This window comes from Podarcis raffonei, chromosome 13, assembly GCF_027172205.1.
Source record: "Podarcis raffonei isolate rPodRaf1 chromosome 13, rPodRaf1.pri, whole genome shotgun sequence".
NCBI classification, from domain to species: Eukaryota; Metazoa; Chordata; class Lepidosauria; order Squamata; family Lacertidae; genus Podarcis; species Podarcis raffonei.
This window is the reverse complement of record NC_070614.1, coordinates 13,915,087-13,933,975: the sequence shown is the minus strand read 5'-3', so window position 1 is coordinate 13,933,975 and position 18,889 is coordinate 13,915,087. Positions and strand designations below refer to the sequence as shown.

Below are 18,889 nucleotides of genomic sequence, written 5' to 3'. Positions count from 1 at the left end.
TTTGCTTGCGTCCCAGATTGTTTTTTTTTTCCACCGAAGTGTTCAAATTTAGTTCAAAGTAGTCTTTCATCGTCTTTTGGGCCTTCTTCGCTATCTCCTGGTCTCTAAACAATGCATCATTCATTCTCCATCTGAAGGATCCAGCTGGTGTAAGTCTCAAGTCCATTTTCAAGGGGTTATGGTCGGAGCAAGTTTTAGGGCAGATCTCTACTTTTTTGGTCTTGGGTGCCAGTCCTCTAGATATCCAGATTTGGTCGATTCTTGTCCAGGATAGGTGGGCCTCAGAAAAGAATGTTCCCTCTCTACCTAGGGGGTTCTTTTCACATGATCAGCCATCACTACCCATTTTTAAAAAATGAGACCAGCATTTACTCACCACCAGTCTCCTGGCATCTGACCCATTCTCCAGTAATTCTGAAAGATCACCGTCAGTAGCTCTGAAATACAATAAAGTATATCAATACAGTAAAACATCAAGCCAGCAGAGGAGGCAGTTTAAAACTGCCCTCAATAGTCGGGAAACACCTAAGTAGAAGAAAGTTAAGTTTTTATGAGGGGAACATACTGTCAAGGAGGAACAAGTTCTTAAAAATCCCCCATCCAAATTCAAATGGCAGGTCAAATTCAAATAGCTGTTCAATTTTTCTTATATTTACTTTAAAATACTAAAAACATCAAACAGCTACAATGCAAGATGTCAAGTCAAATGTATGGTGTTCAGCACAGGCGAGTGAAACCAATCTGTCTTTATAGCAACTGTAGGAGTCTGGCAACAAACCGGCCACCTGCCTCTGCTAGTCAATCGATTCCTGATGCATACCCCTGTTTGAGCCCACCATATTTCATATGTGTTTGTTCCACAAAACAGGTGCCATCGGAAGCCCCTTTAACACACTACATGTGCCGTGAAATGAAAATGTTCAGAAGTCATTAAATATATATATATATATACTTGGAAAGATAGTGCTACACAGAATCAATGCTATGCGCCCGCCCCCTCCAACTTAAAAAATGATTGCTTTGGGGTTTCCAGTATTCATTGCAACAGTAGTATAAGCTGGAAGGAAAAAACCCTGCTTGCTCTCCTAAATGAACCTGTCATTAATTGACAAACAAAATGCTTAATAAGCTGTCTTCGACTCTTGTCATGTTGACACCTTTCCATTCATTCTGAATAATTCAGACATCCGGGAGGGTAAGAAAGAAATTGGGCTGCCCAGAGTGATGCTGAATGCAATGTCTGTACTCAGATTACTATGTAGAAAGCAAACTCTCCATATCATTTGGCGTAGATGAGTTACCCTAAAGCACCTTAACCTCAGAGTTCTCCATCTTGCACTTTTGGGTGGCATGATTGATAGAAAACCATCGCTTGCGGCTTTTCCCGCCATGGGATTGCAGTGATGAGAAGGAAAGCCACCCACACAGCTGTGACAGTTACAGAATCCTGATTCCCCCACCCCCAACCTCAGTAACCTACATCAGGGTTGCCAACCAGCCAAACAAAATTAGCTTGGCCTACTCTTCTGTCCATGATTAATAACTGCAGCACAACATACTCCTCTTAAATGGACAGTCAGACTAGAAGGGACCCTAAGGGTCATCTAGTCCAACCCTCTTCTAGTGCATCATCTTTAAACTGGGCTTCAAGCATGGGCATAGCCAGGATTTATTGGGGGGGGGGAAGGACCTCAATTAAGTTTTATGTATATATATATATATATATATATATATATATGAATGACGTGGGTGGCACTGTGGTCTAAACCACAGAGCCTAGGACTGGCCGATCCGAAGGTCAGCAGGTCGAATCCCGGCGACAGGGTGAGCTCCCGTTCTTCTGTTCCAGCTCCTGCCCACCTAGCAGTTCAAAAGCATGTCAAGTGCAAGTAGATAAATAGGTACCGCTCCGGCGGGAAGGTAAACGGTTCGCCTGAAGCGGCTTAGTCATGCTGGCCACATGACCCGGAAGCTGTCTGTGAAGAAACTCCGGCTCCCTCGGCCTATACAGCGAGATGAGCGCGCAACCCCCGAGTCGTCCATGACTGGACCTAATAGTCAGGGCTACACATATATACAGGGGTACACATATATATACATTTGTACACACACACAGACACACACACACACACACAGTAGTACAAACAGTAGTACCTCGGGTTAAGCACTTAATTCGTTCTGGAGGTCTGTTCTTAACCTGAAACTGTTCTTAACCTGAGGTACCACTTTAGCTAATGGGGCCCCCCGCTGCTGCCACCATGCGATTTTTGTTCTCATCCTGAAGCAAAGTTCTTAACCCAAGGTACTATTTCTGGGTTAGCGGAGTCTGTAACCTGAAGTGTATGTAACCTGAAGCGTATGTAACCCAAGGTACCACTGTGTGTGTGTGTATACACACACTACACACACACACACACACACATATATATATATATATATATATATATATATATATATATATATATATATATATATGGGGGGCAGCTGTCCCCCTTACCCTCCCTTGGCTACACCCATGGCTTCAAGTGGACAGCCCTTTCAAAAGAGGACTGGTTCATGTAAAACAGGATACATCAGCCCCCCACCCTTGTGCCATGTGAGCCCATGGTTTTTTAGCAGAGCCCGAAGCAGTTGACTTTCAGCCTCGTAACCAATAAATCCATTGAGCTCCCAGTTAGTGGGTGGGAAAGCATAGCTGCAGCGTAGGATATGTAGCCTGTTTTATGAAGTAACCATGAATAACAAGGAAATCAGAGGCAGAGAGGTGGTGTTGAGTGAACCTCTCCCTCCCCTTTAACTTGAAACCGCGCTCCGCCACTTGCTCCCTTTCCCAATGCATAACGGGATCCGAATTGCATCTGGAGGAGTTTCCTATGTAAGCTTCCCCCTCTCAAGCCCCTCCGTCTCCCCTTAGTTTTGCCCTTCGCGGCCGCCGTAGCTCACAAACTCTTTAACAACCATAGCTATTGGCAGGAAATTTAAACTTGGTTCATTGGCAGTTTCGGGAAAACAAGGTCTTAAATTCATGGGCGGATGAAAGTTTTACGTGTAAGTAAAAGGTCCGTTTTCTTAAGGAACGCTGGCTGAGGATCCCGCTGATGGGATCTGCTTAAAGCCTTTTACTCAATTGCAGTGTATTTGGTCTCGTGAACGTGTTTGTTCACACATTATTGCTAAATAGCCTTCGCTATGTTAATGGGTCCCGCTGTGATTTTGCCTGGTGTTCCCCAGTGAATGCAAGAGTTATGATTCCCCAGTTACTGTGTGTTCCTCATTTCATTTCTTGAATGGACAACGTGCCTGCAATGGCGGGTTCGGTGTGGGGTTTGAAACATGCGAGTCATTGTGAAAACAGCAGTTTTTGTCATGTGAATTTGGAGGAAAAGAAAGCTGTGAGTTGGCTGAGGCATGCTTGGGGTGCAGTTATTCTCTCTTAAAGGGCCTGTTACAGGGTTAGTGCACTTGACTGCCTTAATATGAGGTGGTTTTCTGGACTGAAGTATAGCCAGTGGCGTAGCGTGGGGGGTGCAGGGGGGGCCGGCCGCACCGGGCGCAACATCTGGGGGTTAGGGTTAGGGGGCGCAAATCCACGGGTTAGGGGGTGCAAATCCACGGGTTAGGGGGCGCAAATTACTTGCCTTGCCCCGGGTGCTGACAACCCACGCTACGCCACTGAGTATAGCAGAACTTTGATCTGTGCTCTTGGGAACTCTTTGTTTTAAATATTCTTGGAGCTTCATCAAACGTCCTCATAAAGCGACAACTTCAAGGCTGATTAACTTTATTTTCCTTTCATTTTAGCCTTCTGAAGTGATTATTTTTTATGCTGAGGATTCTGCTGGCCTAGCCCATCCCAGCTTTCTCTGCTAAAATGGCTGACTGGACGCTTCGGCACTGGCAAAATCTTGGTGAGTGAATGCACCCATGGGGTTATATTCAGCTCTCTTTCTAACTTTTACTCAGAGTAGACCCAGTGAAATGAATGGCCATGGCAAACTTGGGTCCCTTAACTTTGGTGAGTCTGCTCTGAATAAAAGCTGAACACAACACACAATCTCTAGATGAGGCAGAGTCCCCTAGCCAGCATAGATAACTGTGGATTTATTTTTATTTAAAATGCTTCTATGCTGCCTTTAAAAGCAAAAGCTCTCTCAAAGTGGCATCCATAAAAGCAGCCTAATGCAATCACAAATAAAAAAGATTGACAAGCCAATACATAATAAAACAGACAGATGAAATTAAAGTCCAATATAATCAAAATCAACAGCAGCAAGAAAACACAGCAATTTCTTTTAATTCCAAAAATCTTCAAGGAAAACTCGGCAAGAATAGCTGAGTTCTCGGATCTTTCCAAGAGCCCAGTTGATAAAGGGTTCCAGAGCCTTGGGGCCACTCTGGAAAATGTTCTCCCCTTTCTATATGCCAATTTAATTGCGCTTGGTGACAAGTAGGACTCCCACCTGTTCGTTTATAAAAATACTGTACTTACATACAACAATTTATTTAAAAAATAAAAAGTATGGCATATAACAAATATATACACAATAAAAACCAAAACCACAGATCACCAACTGACTGTAATAAAAATGATTTTTTAAATTGTCTACAAAAACCTGGCAGCGTAAAAGTCCCCCCCCCAAAAAAAGAGTAAAAGATTAATACAGAATACACCTGCTGAATCCCTGTTGGGACAGTATTCCACACGATTGGGCTGATAACACTGAGGACTTGGTTTTGTGTTGATATCAGATGTTGCACTCAAAGTGCTCTTGGGCCTTCAAATAACTTGGACCCAAACCTTTTTAAAGCTTTAAAAGAGAAAGGAAGGATAGGGAGTTCCTTTCACATTTCATTTTTAATTCATTACCTGCTTTTCTGCACTGCTGTACTCAAGGCAATTTACAACCCATAGAAGTGATGAAATAATGTACAACATAAATCACACCCTGTAACAATTCAGTCCAATGTAAATAAGTCCTCATGAGTAGTGTTTTAAATCAGGTAATGTAAAACTCAATAGATGGTGAAATAATATCTACCAACAGAATATTGGCAAATTATGGTTTTGATGTAGGGGGTGCTTTAGTCCCAGTGAAATCGGTGGGCACAACTGAAGTCCCATTGGTTTCAAAGGGACTAACACTGCAATCCTGTGCATGCTTACTCAGAAGTAAATCTTACAGTGTTCAGTTGGGCTTATACCCGGATAAGTGTGCATAGCATTGTAGCTTAAAGGATGGCTTAAGGCTGCAATTTGTACATTGTACAGTCATACCTCGAGTTACAGACGCGTCAGGTTTACTTCTGGGTTTTGGCACTCACGCATGCGCAGAAGCGCCGAATTGTGATCCGCGTGTGCACAGACGCGGCGCTGTGGGTTGCAAACATGCCTCCTGCACGGATCACGTTCGCAACCCGAGCATCCACTGTAGTATACACACTTCTGAGCAGACATATGTAGGAATGCCCTGTAACTTTCTCTGGCTTCAACCCAATAATGAAACCAAGTCACTCTGAATGATTACAATAAGCTTTTAGTTATAAACAGCAAAGATGCAATATATAGAACACCATCCATCTCACAAATGTTTAACATGGGGGCACATCAATTTACAGCATTCTATTTATTTATTAATTATTGCATTTATACCCTACCTTTTCCCCAAAGGGTTCAATGTAGTATACCATTTTATCCTCACAGCAATCCTGTGAGGTCGGTTAGACAGAGAGACAGTAACTAGCTCAAGGTCACCAAGTAAGCTTCTTGGCTGAGTGGAGATTTGAACCCAGCTCTCCTGGGGTAACCACTGTGGTGCCTTCCAGATGTTGTTGACTACAACTCCCATCAGCCCCAGGCAGCATTGCTAATGGTCAGGGGAGATGGGTATCGTAGTGTGCAAGAACTGGAGGGCACCGTGTTGACTATCCCTGCTGTAACCGCTACACCACACTAGCTCTTGGTGTGGCAAACAGAAATACCTGGCAGAGGAAAACAGCGAAGAAAGCAATGTGATTGGACAACATCCCTCATTACTTTGCAGCCAGTCTAGATGGCCGCGCCCAGAAGAGCCGGTTGAAAGCGACAAGGAAACGAGAGGAGGCTGCCCGTTCAGCCAGAAGCCGTCCTTTGGTTGGGAAATCTTTCTACCTGGACCTCCCCAGGGGCAAGAATCTGGAGTTTCTGGCAGAGAGTGTGAAGCAACTGGGTGGGGTGAGTACAGTGGGGTTGTTTTTCTTACTGGTCTCCGTCAGGAAAGCCAATGTTACAGTTCAGTCAGGCATAATTGTAACTAGAACCAATTTGTGTTTTTTTTTTTAAAAAAAGATATTTATTGAAGTTTTACAAAAAGAAGAAAATTACAAAATAAAAAGAAAGAAAAAAAAGAAAAAATACATAGAAAAAAAGATAAAAAATACAGAAAGTAGATAAAAAATAATTAAAAACAAATCAATTTTTTCATATCTTAAATTTCGTTTGCTTATTTCCCTGACCTCCTCACACCTCCCTTTTTTGTATTCCCGTTCACATGATTAATTCAGCAAATCCTTACCCTCTTTCTTTTATCTTAACTCTATATCTCAACATATTATAACTTTATATTTTCATCCGTTATCAATCCATTTTTACATATTCTTATTAACCTTGTTGCTAAGGCCGCTTGATTTCAATCCAACATCATTTTAACATTCATTAATTTTACAATGTTTCTGCAAATAGTCTTTAAATTTCTTCCAATCTTCTTCCACCGACTCTTCTCCCTGGTCTCGGATTCTGCCAGTCATTTCCGCCAGTTCCATATAGTCCATCACTTTCATCTGCCATTCTTCCAGGGTGGGTAAATCTTGTGTCTTCCAATACCTTGCGATGAGTATTCTTGCTGCTGTTGTAGTGTACATAAAGAAAGTTCTATCCTTCTTTGACACCAATTGGCCGACCATGCCCAGGAGAAAGGCCTCTGCTTTCTTCAAGAAGGTATATTTAAATACCTTTTTCATTTCGTTATATATTATCTCCCAGAAAGCCTTTATCCTTGGGCACGTCCACCAAAGGTGAAAGAATGTACCTTCATTTTCTTTGCATTTCCAACATTTATTATCGGGCAAATGATAGATTTTTGCAAGCTTGACTGGTGTCATGTACCACCTGTATATCATTTTCATAATATTCTCTCTTAAGGCATTACATGCCGTAAATTTCATACCTGTGGTCCACAACTGTTCCCAGTCAGCAAACATAATGTTATGTCCAACATCTTGTGCCCATTTAATCATAGCAGATTTAACCGTTTCATCCTGAGTATTCCATTTCAACAGCAAGTTATACATTCTTGAAAGTATCTTTGTTTTGGGATCTAACAGTTCTGTTTCCAATTTTGATTTTTCCACCTGGAAGCCAATTTTTTTTTGTCCAAATTGTAAGCCTGTAACTAGAACCAATTTGACAGGGAGGACTCAATCTAGAATGCCTCTGAGCATATGCAGAATGAGTGTCCCTCATCTGTGAGTGGACAGAGTTTGCCCATTGCACCAGGAAGTGCAATGTCTCCAGGGAAGCAGGTGCGGCTTCCACACAGGCAGGAGTCCCAACATTTTTCTTTGTGCCAGTTCAGCACTGTAGCACAGTTAGATCAGAAATGGGTAGGTGGGGCGGTATTCAGTGCATTTCAGTCATCAGTTTAAACGCTTACTATTGGCTCAGTCAAGAGACGTGGATGGTCTTTTCAAAGCTCATTTCTATTGGCCACTCTCTTGCAACTTAACCGCAGGGGAAACTGGGACATACCAAGTTTTTCCTTGCATTCTGTTGTCTTTTCTTTAAGGGGCTGCAGTTTTGGAAGCAGAACAGGAAAGACATTTCCACAAAATTGTCAACTGTTCCAAATTACCAGTCAGATTAAAAAAAAAATGAACTGGAAGCATTGGTTGGTTGCACTGATTATAGCTTGCTGAGGGAATCCACTTGGCATTGTGTGAATATTGCATGATGTGGCTCCACTTTTAAATATGGAGGCCTGGCTGGAAGAAACATGGACCTTATTGGGACAGAGCTTCTTCGAGATTTGGTGTTCAATATAAAGGACTATCAAAAAAACCGGCAGAGAGGAATTGAGAGAGAATTAAGAGCCTCGGACGTGAGGTCGCCAGGCTGACAGCAGATAGACTGATGGACTTTTGTTGGGGTTCGAAACCGGGAAAGGGGGGGTGGGGCTTTGGGAATCCAAAGGGTGTACAATTATACTCTGTTTCTTTTAATTTTGTTTTGCTACTAATATAAAAATGGGGAATTCGTGGAAGGGAATTGGGGTCGACCTTAGAAAAAGATTTTTAAGAATAAGTATTGATGTATAAAGACTGAGGTTTATAAGTTAAAATTGGTTAACTAAAATGAATTAAAGAAAATAAGGTAAAGTTTGGGGACAAGAACTTGCTGAGCTAAAAATTGGAACTGGAATACAAGAAGGGGAGGTGTGGGGAAGTCAAGGAAATTGGTTATTGATAGTAAGGAATGTAAATTTTATGTGTTTTTAATTGTTTTTTTGTTTTTTCTTTATTTTTTGAAAATTTCAATAAATATTTATTTTAAAAAAAGGATATTGCATGATGTGTGTGAACAAGACAGGCTCAGATAATTTCATCTGCATACACATGATGTACCTTTAAAGCACGTTTGAAGCACCTTATTTTCCTCATATAATTCTGGGTGCTATAGTTCGCCCTTCACAGAGTTCCAGTTCCAGCAACCCTTAACAAACTACAGTGCCCGGAATTCTTTGCAGGGGAAAACATGCTTTAAAGGTATAATGTGTATGTAGCCTTCATACTGTTGGTCTTCCGTCAACCTCCCCAATTTAGGATTGTTTGTTAGCAGGATTGGCAGCACACACACACCATAGGCTTCCCCTAAAAGAATCCTGGGAATTGTAGTTACTCCTCATGGAGCTACAAATTTCATCACCCTTAACAATCCACCATTTTCAGGATTCTTCTGGGGAAAGTGCTTTGAATGTATGGTGTGTGTGTGCAGCTGTCGTGATTCATTCCAAGCGAGAAATGTCCACCATTAATCAGTCAAGATTAATGATCAGCTGTGAAACTGTCTTCCTGTTTGTTTCTGGCTCCAGGTTGTTGAAAGTTTTCTGAGCAAAGAAGTGACTTGCGTTGTCTCCAGTAGCCAAGAGGCCAGGCGGGAGAGGTGGATGGAAAAGCAAAGTAGTTCTGCGTTGAAGGATGCTCAAACTGTATCCCGGCCTTCTGCAGAGCTCCAAAGGGGTCCCTCGCACAAGCCAATAGACACTGTAAGAGATGCGGTGGGGTGGGCTGGGGGACTAGGACTTTGGGACTAGGCGGGGTGGGTTGGGGGACTAGGAGTTTTATGTATTTTTTCACAATAGAACTCCCCCCCACCCCCCACCAGTGCTCTCCTCAAATCTGGAGCGCTGGGGGAAAACCCAGAACAAGTTTGTTTGTTATTGTATCTATATCTCATTTTTTCTTCAAGGAACTCAGAGTTGGCATACAGACCTCTTCCCCTTTCCCCATATTATCTTCACAACAACGCTGTGAAGTACCGTATTTTTCGCGCCATAAGACACACCCGACCATAAGATGCACCTAGTTTTTAGAGGAGGAAAACAAGAAACAAGAAAGCAACGCAAAGAGGCTTTGCGTGGCTATCCCTGAAGCCACACCGATCCCTCTTGCTCTTCTGGCTTCAGCGATAGCTGCGCAGCCTGCATTCTCTCCATAAGACGCACACACATTTCCCCTTACTTTTTAGGAGGGGAAAAGTGCGTCTTATAGAGCGAAAAATACGGTAGGTTAGGCTAAGTGTGACTGGTCCGTGGCTGAGTGGGGCTAAGAACCCTGATCTTCAATGTCCAAGTTCAACACTCTAGCAATTACAGTCATACCTTGGATCCCAAACGCCCTGGAACTCGGACATTTTGGCTCCCGAACGCCGCAAACCCAGAAGTGATTGTTCCGGTTTGCGAATGTTCTTTTGGAACCCGAACTTCCTGCAGCCAATCAGAAGCCGTGATTTGGTTTTTGAATGTTTGGGAAGTTGAATGGACTTCCGGAACAGATTCCATTCAACTTACAAGGTATGACTGTACACCACAGTGGTGCACAGGAAGAGAGGGAGGGGAAATCCCATTGCCTGGACGAAAGTCCTTGTGCTGATGGGACAAGTGTATTGAATACTGCCCTAAAAATTAACTTCCTTTTTGTGGCATGCTAGCAGCCCCTGCACTCAGTATGAGAATTACTAGGCTACTTAAATATCAACCTTGCCAATGCAACCTTTTTTTCTGTTTGCTCTGAATTCTTAAAGAAAACCTCTGGGCTTCGAAGCATGTTTTCAAGTGACATTTTTTAAAAATGGATTGGTTCATTTAAAAAAACACAAAAAACTTCACTTGTTCCATGTTTCCCAGTACCTTTTCCTTTTCTGTAAACAACCGCAGATAGGCCGGCAATGACCCAGAAGTAGAGTTAAGCCCTTTCCCTTCTGTCATGGTACCAGCAAAAATCCCCCCTACTTTTTTTTACCGTATTTTTCGCCCTATAGGACACACTTTTTCCCCTCCAAAAATGAAGGGGAAATGTGTGTGCGTCCTATGGGGCGAATGCAGGCTTTCGCTGAAGCCTGGAGAGCGAGAGGCGTCGGTGCGCACCGACCCCTCTCGCACCGACCCCTCTCGCTCTCCAGGCTTCAGGAAGCTATCCGCAAGCCTTGGGAGCCCGGCGAGAGTGCCTGCTGGGCTTGCAAGTCTTGCGGGCAACAGCCTGTTCTTGGGGCTGGGGACGGGGGAAGCTCGGGCTTCCCCCACCCCCAGCCCCGCAAGCAAGCTCCGGGAGCGATGGCGAGGTTGCGCAACCTCGCCATCGCTTGCGGACCCGTTCTGGGAGCTGGGGTCGGGGGAAGCCTGAGCCCCCAAGCTCTGGGAGCGATGGCGAGGTTGCGCTCCCGGACCCCCAGCCCCAAGGCTAAAAACGAAACCAGGACAGCTAGCGGGATCCATCCCGCTCACTGTCATGGTTTCTTTGCTCTTTGGGGCTCAGGGGGGGAAAATTTTTTTCTTTATTTATTCCCCCCCCAAATAAGTGCGCCCTATGGGCCGGTGCGCCCTATAGGGCGAAAAACACGGTATATCAGGACGGAAGCCCATGTTTATCACCCATCACTGTCGCCAATGGGGAATTTTTTTTCTTGATTTTTTTTTTTTGCAGACCTGATGTTATTTAGGCTATATGGCAAAAACAGCGAAGTGCATGCTAGTTCCAATTTACACAGTTGTCATGTCTAGCTCAGCCTTTTTATCTCTCTCCACTGCCCAAAAGCAGTTTTACTTAGCAGTGCAGAGGTTGCTGCCCTCCCCCAACTTTATTGTTTAGGCTAAAAAGAAGAAAAATGTGCACGAGCCTCTTTAGTCCTAATAAGCTGCAGAGGTTTTATCAGACAGATAAACATTTTCTTCCAGTGTTTGGGCTAGCTGGGAAGAATGGCGGCACCTGGTTTTAAAAAAAGCATTTTTTTTTATTTAAAAAAAGTTGGTCTTCTGTTGCCTTGGATGCAAAACACCCTTCTGGTGGGACAGGGTTTCAAGCATCAGACAGCCACGCCCCATTTTACCATTTTAAAAAATCTCACTTCAACCAAACCAGGTTTTAGAGTGCTTACTGTCACTTACATCTTTTCTAAGAAGGGGAGATCTGGATGGGCATTCCATTTGCTGACCTTGACATAAGTTTTGTTTTTGTTTTTTCATCCCTGGCCATAGCTGCTCCTGCTCCCCGTATGTATGTATGTATGTATGTATGTATGTATGTATGTATCTGTCCAACCGTCCCTTCCCACTTCTGATTTTAAGAAGTCCAGCTGTGATGCCCCAAAACCCGTTAAACTGAACTAAAAAGGTAAAGGGACCCCTGACCATTAGGTCCAATCGTGGCCGACTCTGGGGTTGCGGCGCTCATCTCGCTTTATTGGCCGAGGGAGCCGGCGTACAGCTTCTGGGTCATGTGACCAGCATGACTAAGCCGCTTCTGGAGAACCAGAGCAGCGCACAGAAACGCCGTTTACCTTCCCGCCGGAGCGGTACCTATTTATCTACTTGCACTGGCGTGCTTTTGAACTGCTAGGTTGGCAGGAGCTGGGACTGAGCAACAGGAGCTCACCCTGTCGCGGGGATTTGAACCACCGACCTTCTGATCGGCAAGTCCTAGGCTCCGTGGTTTAACCCACAGCACCACCTGCGTCCCACTGTTAAACTGGACTAAGAGCGCACAAATAAGCCTAATGCTAATGCCTAATGCTTATGAAGAAGTGATGAATAGAAACCGATAAAGCCCATTGCCAAGACCAGTGAAATCTGATTTCTCCATTTGTTTTAACCTGCTGTTTCCTTTGTCCCAATTCTTTTCCCTCCCCATTCTTCCCCACACCCTCCCCAACTCTTTATGCAGAACCTGATCAGTCGTGGGAAAAAGCTCTTGCATAAAGCCATCAGGGGTCAGGTGAGCAACCCTACCAATCACTTTGTTCATTCTTGGGGTGGGGTGATGGGTCACAGTTGTGGATGAAACAGCAGAGTTGAAATGCAACCAATAGGTAACCTAGCTCAAGCCCCTGCTTAACGTTTAACCTGAACAATAATTCGGTGAGCTGAAGCTCAGCCCAGACAAGACAGAGATGCTGTTAGTTAGTGGGTGATTCCTCTGACCAGATGAGTGGAGTTCAGCCTGTTCTAAATGAGGCTGCACCACCCCGGAAGGATCAGGTTTGTGGCATTGAGGATTCTCTAGGGTCCGCTTCTGTTGCTTTATTCATTTATTTATAAGCATTTTAAAAACTGCTTAATATTTAAAATCTCTTACATAAAACAGTATCATAAAAAAACAGAATTCTTTTTTTTATGAGTCATAGAGAACCTGGGCAAAAATAGGTCTTTTGAAGCAACTTATGGATGATGTAGAGAGGGAACGATATTCCAAAGGATGGGGGCAGCAGCAGCAGCAGCTAATGCCCAGTTTTAGGTGATGGGTGCAGGGCCTCAAGTAAAATTTCCCCAGATGATCCAAACGATCTTAACAGGTCTGTACAGGGGTAGATGGTCTTTCAGGTAACCTGGTCCCAAGATCATTGGGGCTTTTATGTGACCTTGAACATGGCTTGGTAGCTAATCAGCCACTGCTGTAGCTCCCTCCTTACAGGTGCTCTAGTTAGCACCCTTGCTGCAACATTCTGTACCATCTAGTCCAGTCTCAATGCATGCCTCACTATAGTCCAGTTGTGAGGTTACCAATGCATGAATCACAGTGGCCAAGCTCTCCTTGTTCAGTTAAGGTTGTAACTGACGTACCAACCTAAGGTAATAGGTGCTCCTCACCAGGAAGACTGCCTAGCCTTCCAGTGACAAAAATAGTTCTGGAAGCACCCCAAAAGCACATACAGTGGTACCTCGGGTTACATACGCTTCAGGTTACATACGCTTCAGGTTACAGACTCCACTAACCCAGAAATAGTGCCTCGGGTTAAGAACTTTGCTTCAGGATGAGAACAGAAATCGCGCAGTGGCAGTGGGAGGCCCCATTAGCTAAAGTGGTGCTTCAGGTTAAGAACAATTTCAGGTTAAGAACAGACCTCTGGAACAAATTAAGTACTTAACCCGAGGTACCACTGTACCTGTTCTTCCAGAGGGAGTGCAATCCTGTACAGAACTGGTAATCTGTTGTGCCTGGGAATCACTTCCTCGCAAAGTCGCCTCCTTACCAGAATTCAGTCTTAGTTTTCTGGCCCTCATCCAGCTCTCCATTACATCCAGGCACCGGTTCAGAACAGTCACTGCGTCTCCTGATTCAGATGTAAAAAAATCTCTAATCTATGTGCAATATAAAAACAATATCCATTAGAACAAAAATACAATAATGTTCTTTAGGGTGCAGTCCCATGAGTGGAATTTCCCCAGATCTAAGTGGTCTTATAGGACTGCACAGGGGCAGGCAGTCTTTCAGGACACCGTGGCCAATGGTATCAAAAGCCCCTGAGAGATCAAGCAAAAGCAACAGGGTTGTACTCCCTCTGTTTCAGAACTGAGCTTTAACCCCGACTGAGACAGGTTAATGTAATAGACACAGGGGGCATCACTGGCACAGAGTGTCTTCCCCCAGCTTTGGTTGGTGGTCCAGCTGTACCCATATCTGGGAAGGGATGGCCTGGCTGTGGTGATCTATTTCCCAGTATCCTCTTGATTGGATTACTGCGATGGACATAGGGCTAGCTGGTGTTGATGCAGCCACCAGATTACCCATGGGACTAACACTAGTACAGTGGTTAAGAACTTTGCTTCAGGAAGAGAACAGAAATTGTCCTATGATGGCACGGCGGCAGCAGGGAGGCCCCATTAACTAAAGTGGTGCTTCAGGTTAAGAACAGTTTCAGGTTAAGAACAGACCTCCAGAACGAATTAAATTCTTAACCCGAGGTACCACTGTATTGGCACAACTGCGCTTCCTATCTATAGGTTTTGGGGACCAATTCAAGGTGCTACTTTTAACCTATAAAGATTTATACAGCCCAGAACCACAATACCTGATTGACTGCTTCTCCTGGCAAGATTATACCAGGACCTTACTAGGGTCATCTGAGGCCATTTTCCTTGTGCCTCTTATGAGAGAGGCTTGGAAGATGACAATAAAGAGGGGGACTTTTTTTGGTTTCCCCCCACCCCTCACCTGTGAAATGCTCTCAAAATTAGACTCAGTTGGCACCAACACTGACATCTTTTGGGTGCCAGGTTCAGGCTTTAATTTTCATCCTGGCTTTCAATTAAAATTCACCCAGGTGAGTCAAGGCTAGTGTTGGGTTGGGTTGCTAATAATACCCCCTCCCACTTGGAAACAGACGTTTCCTCTCTATCATATATTTATTAGAGTGTTTAGGTGTTAATTGTGGTTGTTTTAAACGATTTTGTACGTTTTCAAATGTGATGGTAAGTTGCCTTGTGTCGGGTGACAGACAAAACAAATAGATACATTAATAATCTAGGTCTCCCCCATGCAATCCAGAGAGCAGACATACTACAGAAATATGCCCACCAGGCAGGTAAGTTTCATGTGCTGCAGGGGAGACAGAAAGCTCTCAGGGTTATTGTCAAAGATAATATAGGTGGTATGCGCTTGTATGCCAGACAAACTATTAGTGGTAGTCTGTTGCTCCATGAGAAAGCTGGGGGTTGGCCTTCCTGAGACAGCAAAGAACTGGCAAGACAACCTTTGAGTCGGTGAGTTACCTTGGTCCTACACCTGTTTCGTGAAAAGTATTCTCTCTGCCCCACCTGATTTGTTATAGGCGCTCTGATTAGTAATTGCCATATACATTCTCTGCTTTTCTTTCTTTCTTTCTTTCTTTCTTTCAGGATAGCACCTGTGGCAACAGCATCCTTGCCACTTCGCGATCCTGGGGGGTACAGATTATACACATAGATGGTATCCTTTTTCTAATCTGGAGTGGGATGTCCATTCAGATGGCTTTGCAAAGATAAATCATGTCTTGCAAAAGAAGCACCTAGTCTGACAGTGAAGGAAGAACTCTCCCAAATATTTTACCAGCGTGGCTCCTTGATTTCCACCAGGGCTCCCTACCTAAGAGAGGCAACTTCTGTGAGCTGACATTTTGTGGGTTTCTTTTTGCATCTTGAATTAAAGGGGATGGTTTTCCCCCTGCGTATGTACCCAACCTAGCAGAAATCTTGCTACCGCCCCCACAAAAATAAAAATTAAAAAATTAAGAGTTCCCGGGATTCCCTAAAAGGATCCTGTATGGTTGGAATACACAATTTGTGTGCTTCTTTCTTCCAAGCAACTTGAAAGTTTCTCCCACCCCAAGGTCCTGTTAAATCTTAATATAAAATTTCCTGTCCTGCTATAGAGGCTTAGGGTGGGTTGTCTGATGCTGCCTTTGTACCTTTGTAACAGTCTGGGAGGCAAGTTGGGCTAAAGAAGGTGCTTGTCTGAAGGTACCAAGTGAGCTTTGTAATTGAGCAGGGATACAAACCTGGATCTCACAGCTCAGTACTAGACATCATCCTGTATAATAGGTAAATAAGAGAACATGGGGCAGATTCTGGAGTGCATGGAGGGTATAAAATGATGAGAGACAGAGCTAGGAATAGATGTGTCTATTTTAGTCTGTGTCCATTTTGCATACATTCAGGCATAAATCCTTTCGATTCTGTTTTTTGCATGAATCAGCAAACCTTTTTTTAATCTTCATGAAAACTTGTATTTATATTTTATCTCAATAGATCTAAACCTAAAAGGGACGCAGGTGGCGCTGTGGGTTAAACCACAGAGCCTTGGACTTGCTGATCAGAAGGCTGGTGGTTTGAATCCCCGCGATGGGGTGAGCTCCCGTTGCTCGGTCTCTGTTCCTGCCAACCTAGCAGTTTGAAAGCACGTCAAAAGTGCAAGTAGATAAATAGGTACTGCTCCGGCGGGAAGGTAAACGGCGTTTCCGTGCACTGCTCTGGTTCGCCAGAAGCGGCTTAGTCATGCTGGCTGCATGACCCGGAAGCTGTACGCCGGCTCCCTCAGCCAGTAAAGCGAGATGAGCACCGCAACCCCAGAGTCGTCCACGACTGGACCTAATGGTCAGGGGTCCTTTACCTATCTAAACCTATTTTATCCTAAAATATGGGTTGCAACGCCAAAGGATTTGAATTCTGCTTTCAACTTACTTTGAGGTTTAGGGTAGGGATTTTAGCTCTGGCAGAAAGTGTGCTTAGCACACAGAAGATTCCAGGTTCAACCTCTGGTTTAAAGGATCAGGGATCTGGTGATGGGCAAGTTCTCTGTGTTGGACCCCGTAAAGCTACTGCCAGCCAGAGTAAACTACTTGGCTAGGTGGGCCAATATAAGGCATTTTCCTGTGCTACATATAGGCTCTATTTAGATGCAGACCAATATGCTCCAGTTATTAGAGCAACTAGTTAGGAGTGCATGCTTGCTCAGAAAATGATGGATTTCAAAATGGGAAACCTGATGTAAATCAATGACTTAAATTGGTCTTTTTCCCAGAGTGATTTAAATCACCTTGATTTCAATCGATAACACCGCATTATAGAGGCAAACCTCTTTTCTGCATGAAATAGCGCAATGCTTTTTCCTTGCCGGAAGGTGGCAGGCCAGAGCAATGGATGGAAGAGCTTTTCATTGGTATGGGGTGGTTGCCGGGGAGATTTTCCCTTGCTCTCTTCTGCATGGGTCTTGATTAGGATTGCTGACAGTCTTACTAGCTCTGACTCCCGTGGCTCAGCAGATTGATCAACAGACATTCTTCTCCACTGAAATGCCTCATTTGCTGAGTTGTATTTTTGTGAGTCAGTCTGCTGCTAAATGCACCGGGGTGGGCCTCTTTTCTGTCAATTGGCAACCATAGCCTTAATTGGACCAAAAGACTGATGTAGTTCCAGCCTCTTCCTTACCAGGGAGGCTGGAACGACATAAGCAAGTGCTACCAGGTAATTTATGTGATTCGCTATACAAAAAGCTTTGCTTCTGTACAATGTGTGCATATTTTATTTTTTTAATGCACATGTTCTGTCTTGCTCATTCAGTTTCAGAATTGTTAAGCATATTTAGCAGGTGTCCTGCAGGATAAACCTGTCGAGATTTTGCAGAGTTCTTTGTGGTGTCAGTACTGATTCAGCAGCGAGCATCTGAAAAAGCTGGGGTGGGAGAAAAGTAGCCTTGTTCCTCAACCTGAGTGCTTGCTGGTTCATGCAAACATTAGACAAACATTACCTTAATTGTGGGGCCCCACCTCTCCTTTATGCCTCATTCTAATCCCTCTTTCAGTTAATTTCTGACACTGCTTACTTAAATTGTCAGCTGATCAACCCTGTTCCTGTGCTTGATCTGCAGAAATCAGTAGGTAAAGTTAGCTTTTTCCATGGTGTGAAGATAAGTGTGATCACTTGCTAATGTCTGCTGATCAGGCTGCTGTTCAGGGCACAGCTGCAGCAGCTGCTTGAAAAGTTGGTGACTTAACAAGTGCTCAAAGTTGGTTTAATAACTGGGTGTGGCCTCTTTTCCCCTCCCTCTCTCTTCTCCCCCATCCAAGTGTTGAAACTGTGAGTTTGTGTCCACACTCCCATTTATTCCACATGCAGTACTAGCCCACCACTGGCTTGAGAAGCAGTGTACAAATGATTTTAGCTATAATCAATAGCTCCCTGTTGTTTCTTTTGAAACACAATGTGTTGATGCATTCTTTCCCAACCCAGATATGATCTGAATTGAGAAACGCCTTCCTGAGTTTTAAGCCAGCAATGTATATACTGCCTGAGTTAGGTTGTGCTCCTGTTCCTCTACTCTTATCTTTTTCTAGGGGGTAGAATACAATGTTGTTCTCCTTAATGGCCCTTCCTCCTCAGAAATGCTGTCCTATATACGATTGTTGTCTAAGAAGCACCCTTCCACGGCAAAGGTTGGTAACGTTAGGAGGTACATTTTTGTGCAGCTTTTATGATTTCAGGATCGTAACAGGCCCGGGAAATACCATGCTTAAAAGGTAAAGGGACCCCTGACCATTAGGTCCAGTCGTGACCGACTCTGGGGTTGCAGCGCTCATCTCGCTTTATTGGCCGAGGGAGCCGGCGTACAGCTTCCGGGTCATGTGGCCAGCATGACTAAGCATGGCAAACCAGAGCAGTGCACGGAAACACCGTTTACCCCCGGAGCGGTACCTATTTGTCAACTTGCACTTTGACGTGCTTTTGAACTGCTAGGTTGGCAGGAGCAGGGACTGAGCAACAGGAGCTCACCCCGTCGTGGGGATTTGAACCGCCGACCTTCTGATTGGCAAGTCCTAGGCTTTGTGGTTTAA

The 18,889-nt window shown here is 44.2% G+C and overlaps 1 protein-coding gene across 1 annotated transcript in view; it reads left to right on the top strand.

Moving 5' to 3' along the window:
- Positions 1-18,889, top strand: part of DBF4B (DBF4 zinc finger B) — a 31,316-nt gene that overhangs the window by 4,508 nt on the left and 7,919 nt on the right. Inside the window, exons 2-7 of the mRNA XM_053362447.1 lie at positions 3,802-3,908; positions 6,042-6,211; positions 9,123-9,296; positions 12,469-12,519; positions 15,420-15,489; positions 18,438-18,490. Of these exons, the coding sequence (XP_053218422.1) occupies positions 3,872-3,908; positions 6,042-6,211; positions 9,123-9,296; positions 12,469-12,519; positions 15,420-15,489; positions 18,438-18,490 (555 nt within the window). The 5' untranslated portion in view covers positions 3,802-3,871. The remainder of the gene's footprint in view (positions 1-3,801; positions 3,909-6,041; positions 6,212-9,122; positions 9,297-12,468; positions 12,520-15,419; positions 15,490-18,437; positions 18,491-18,889) is intronic.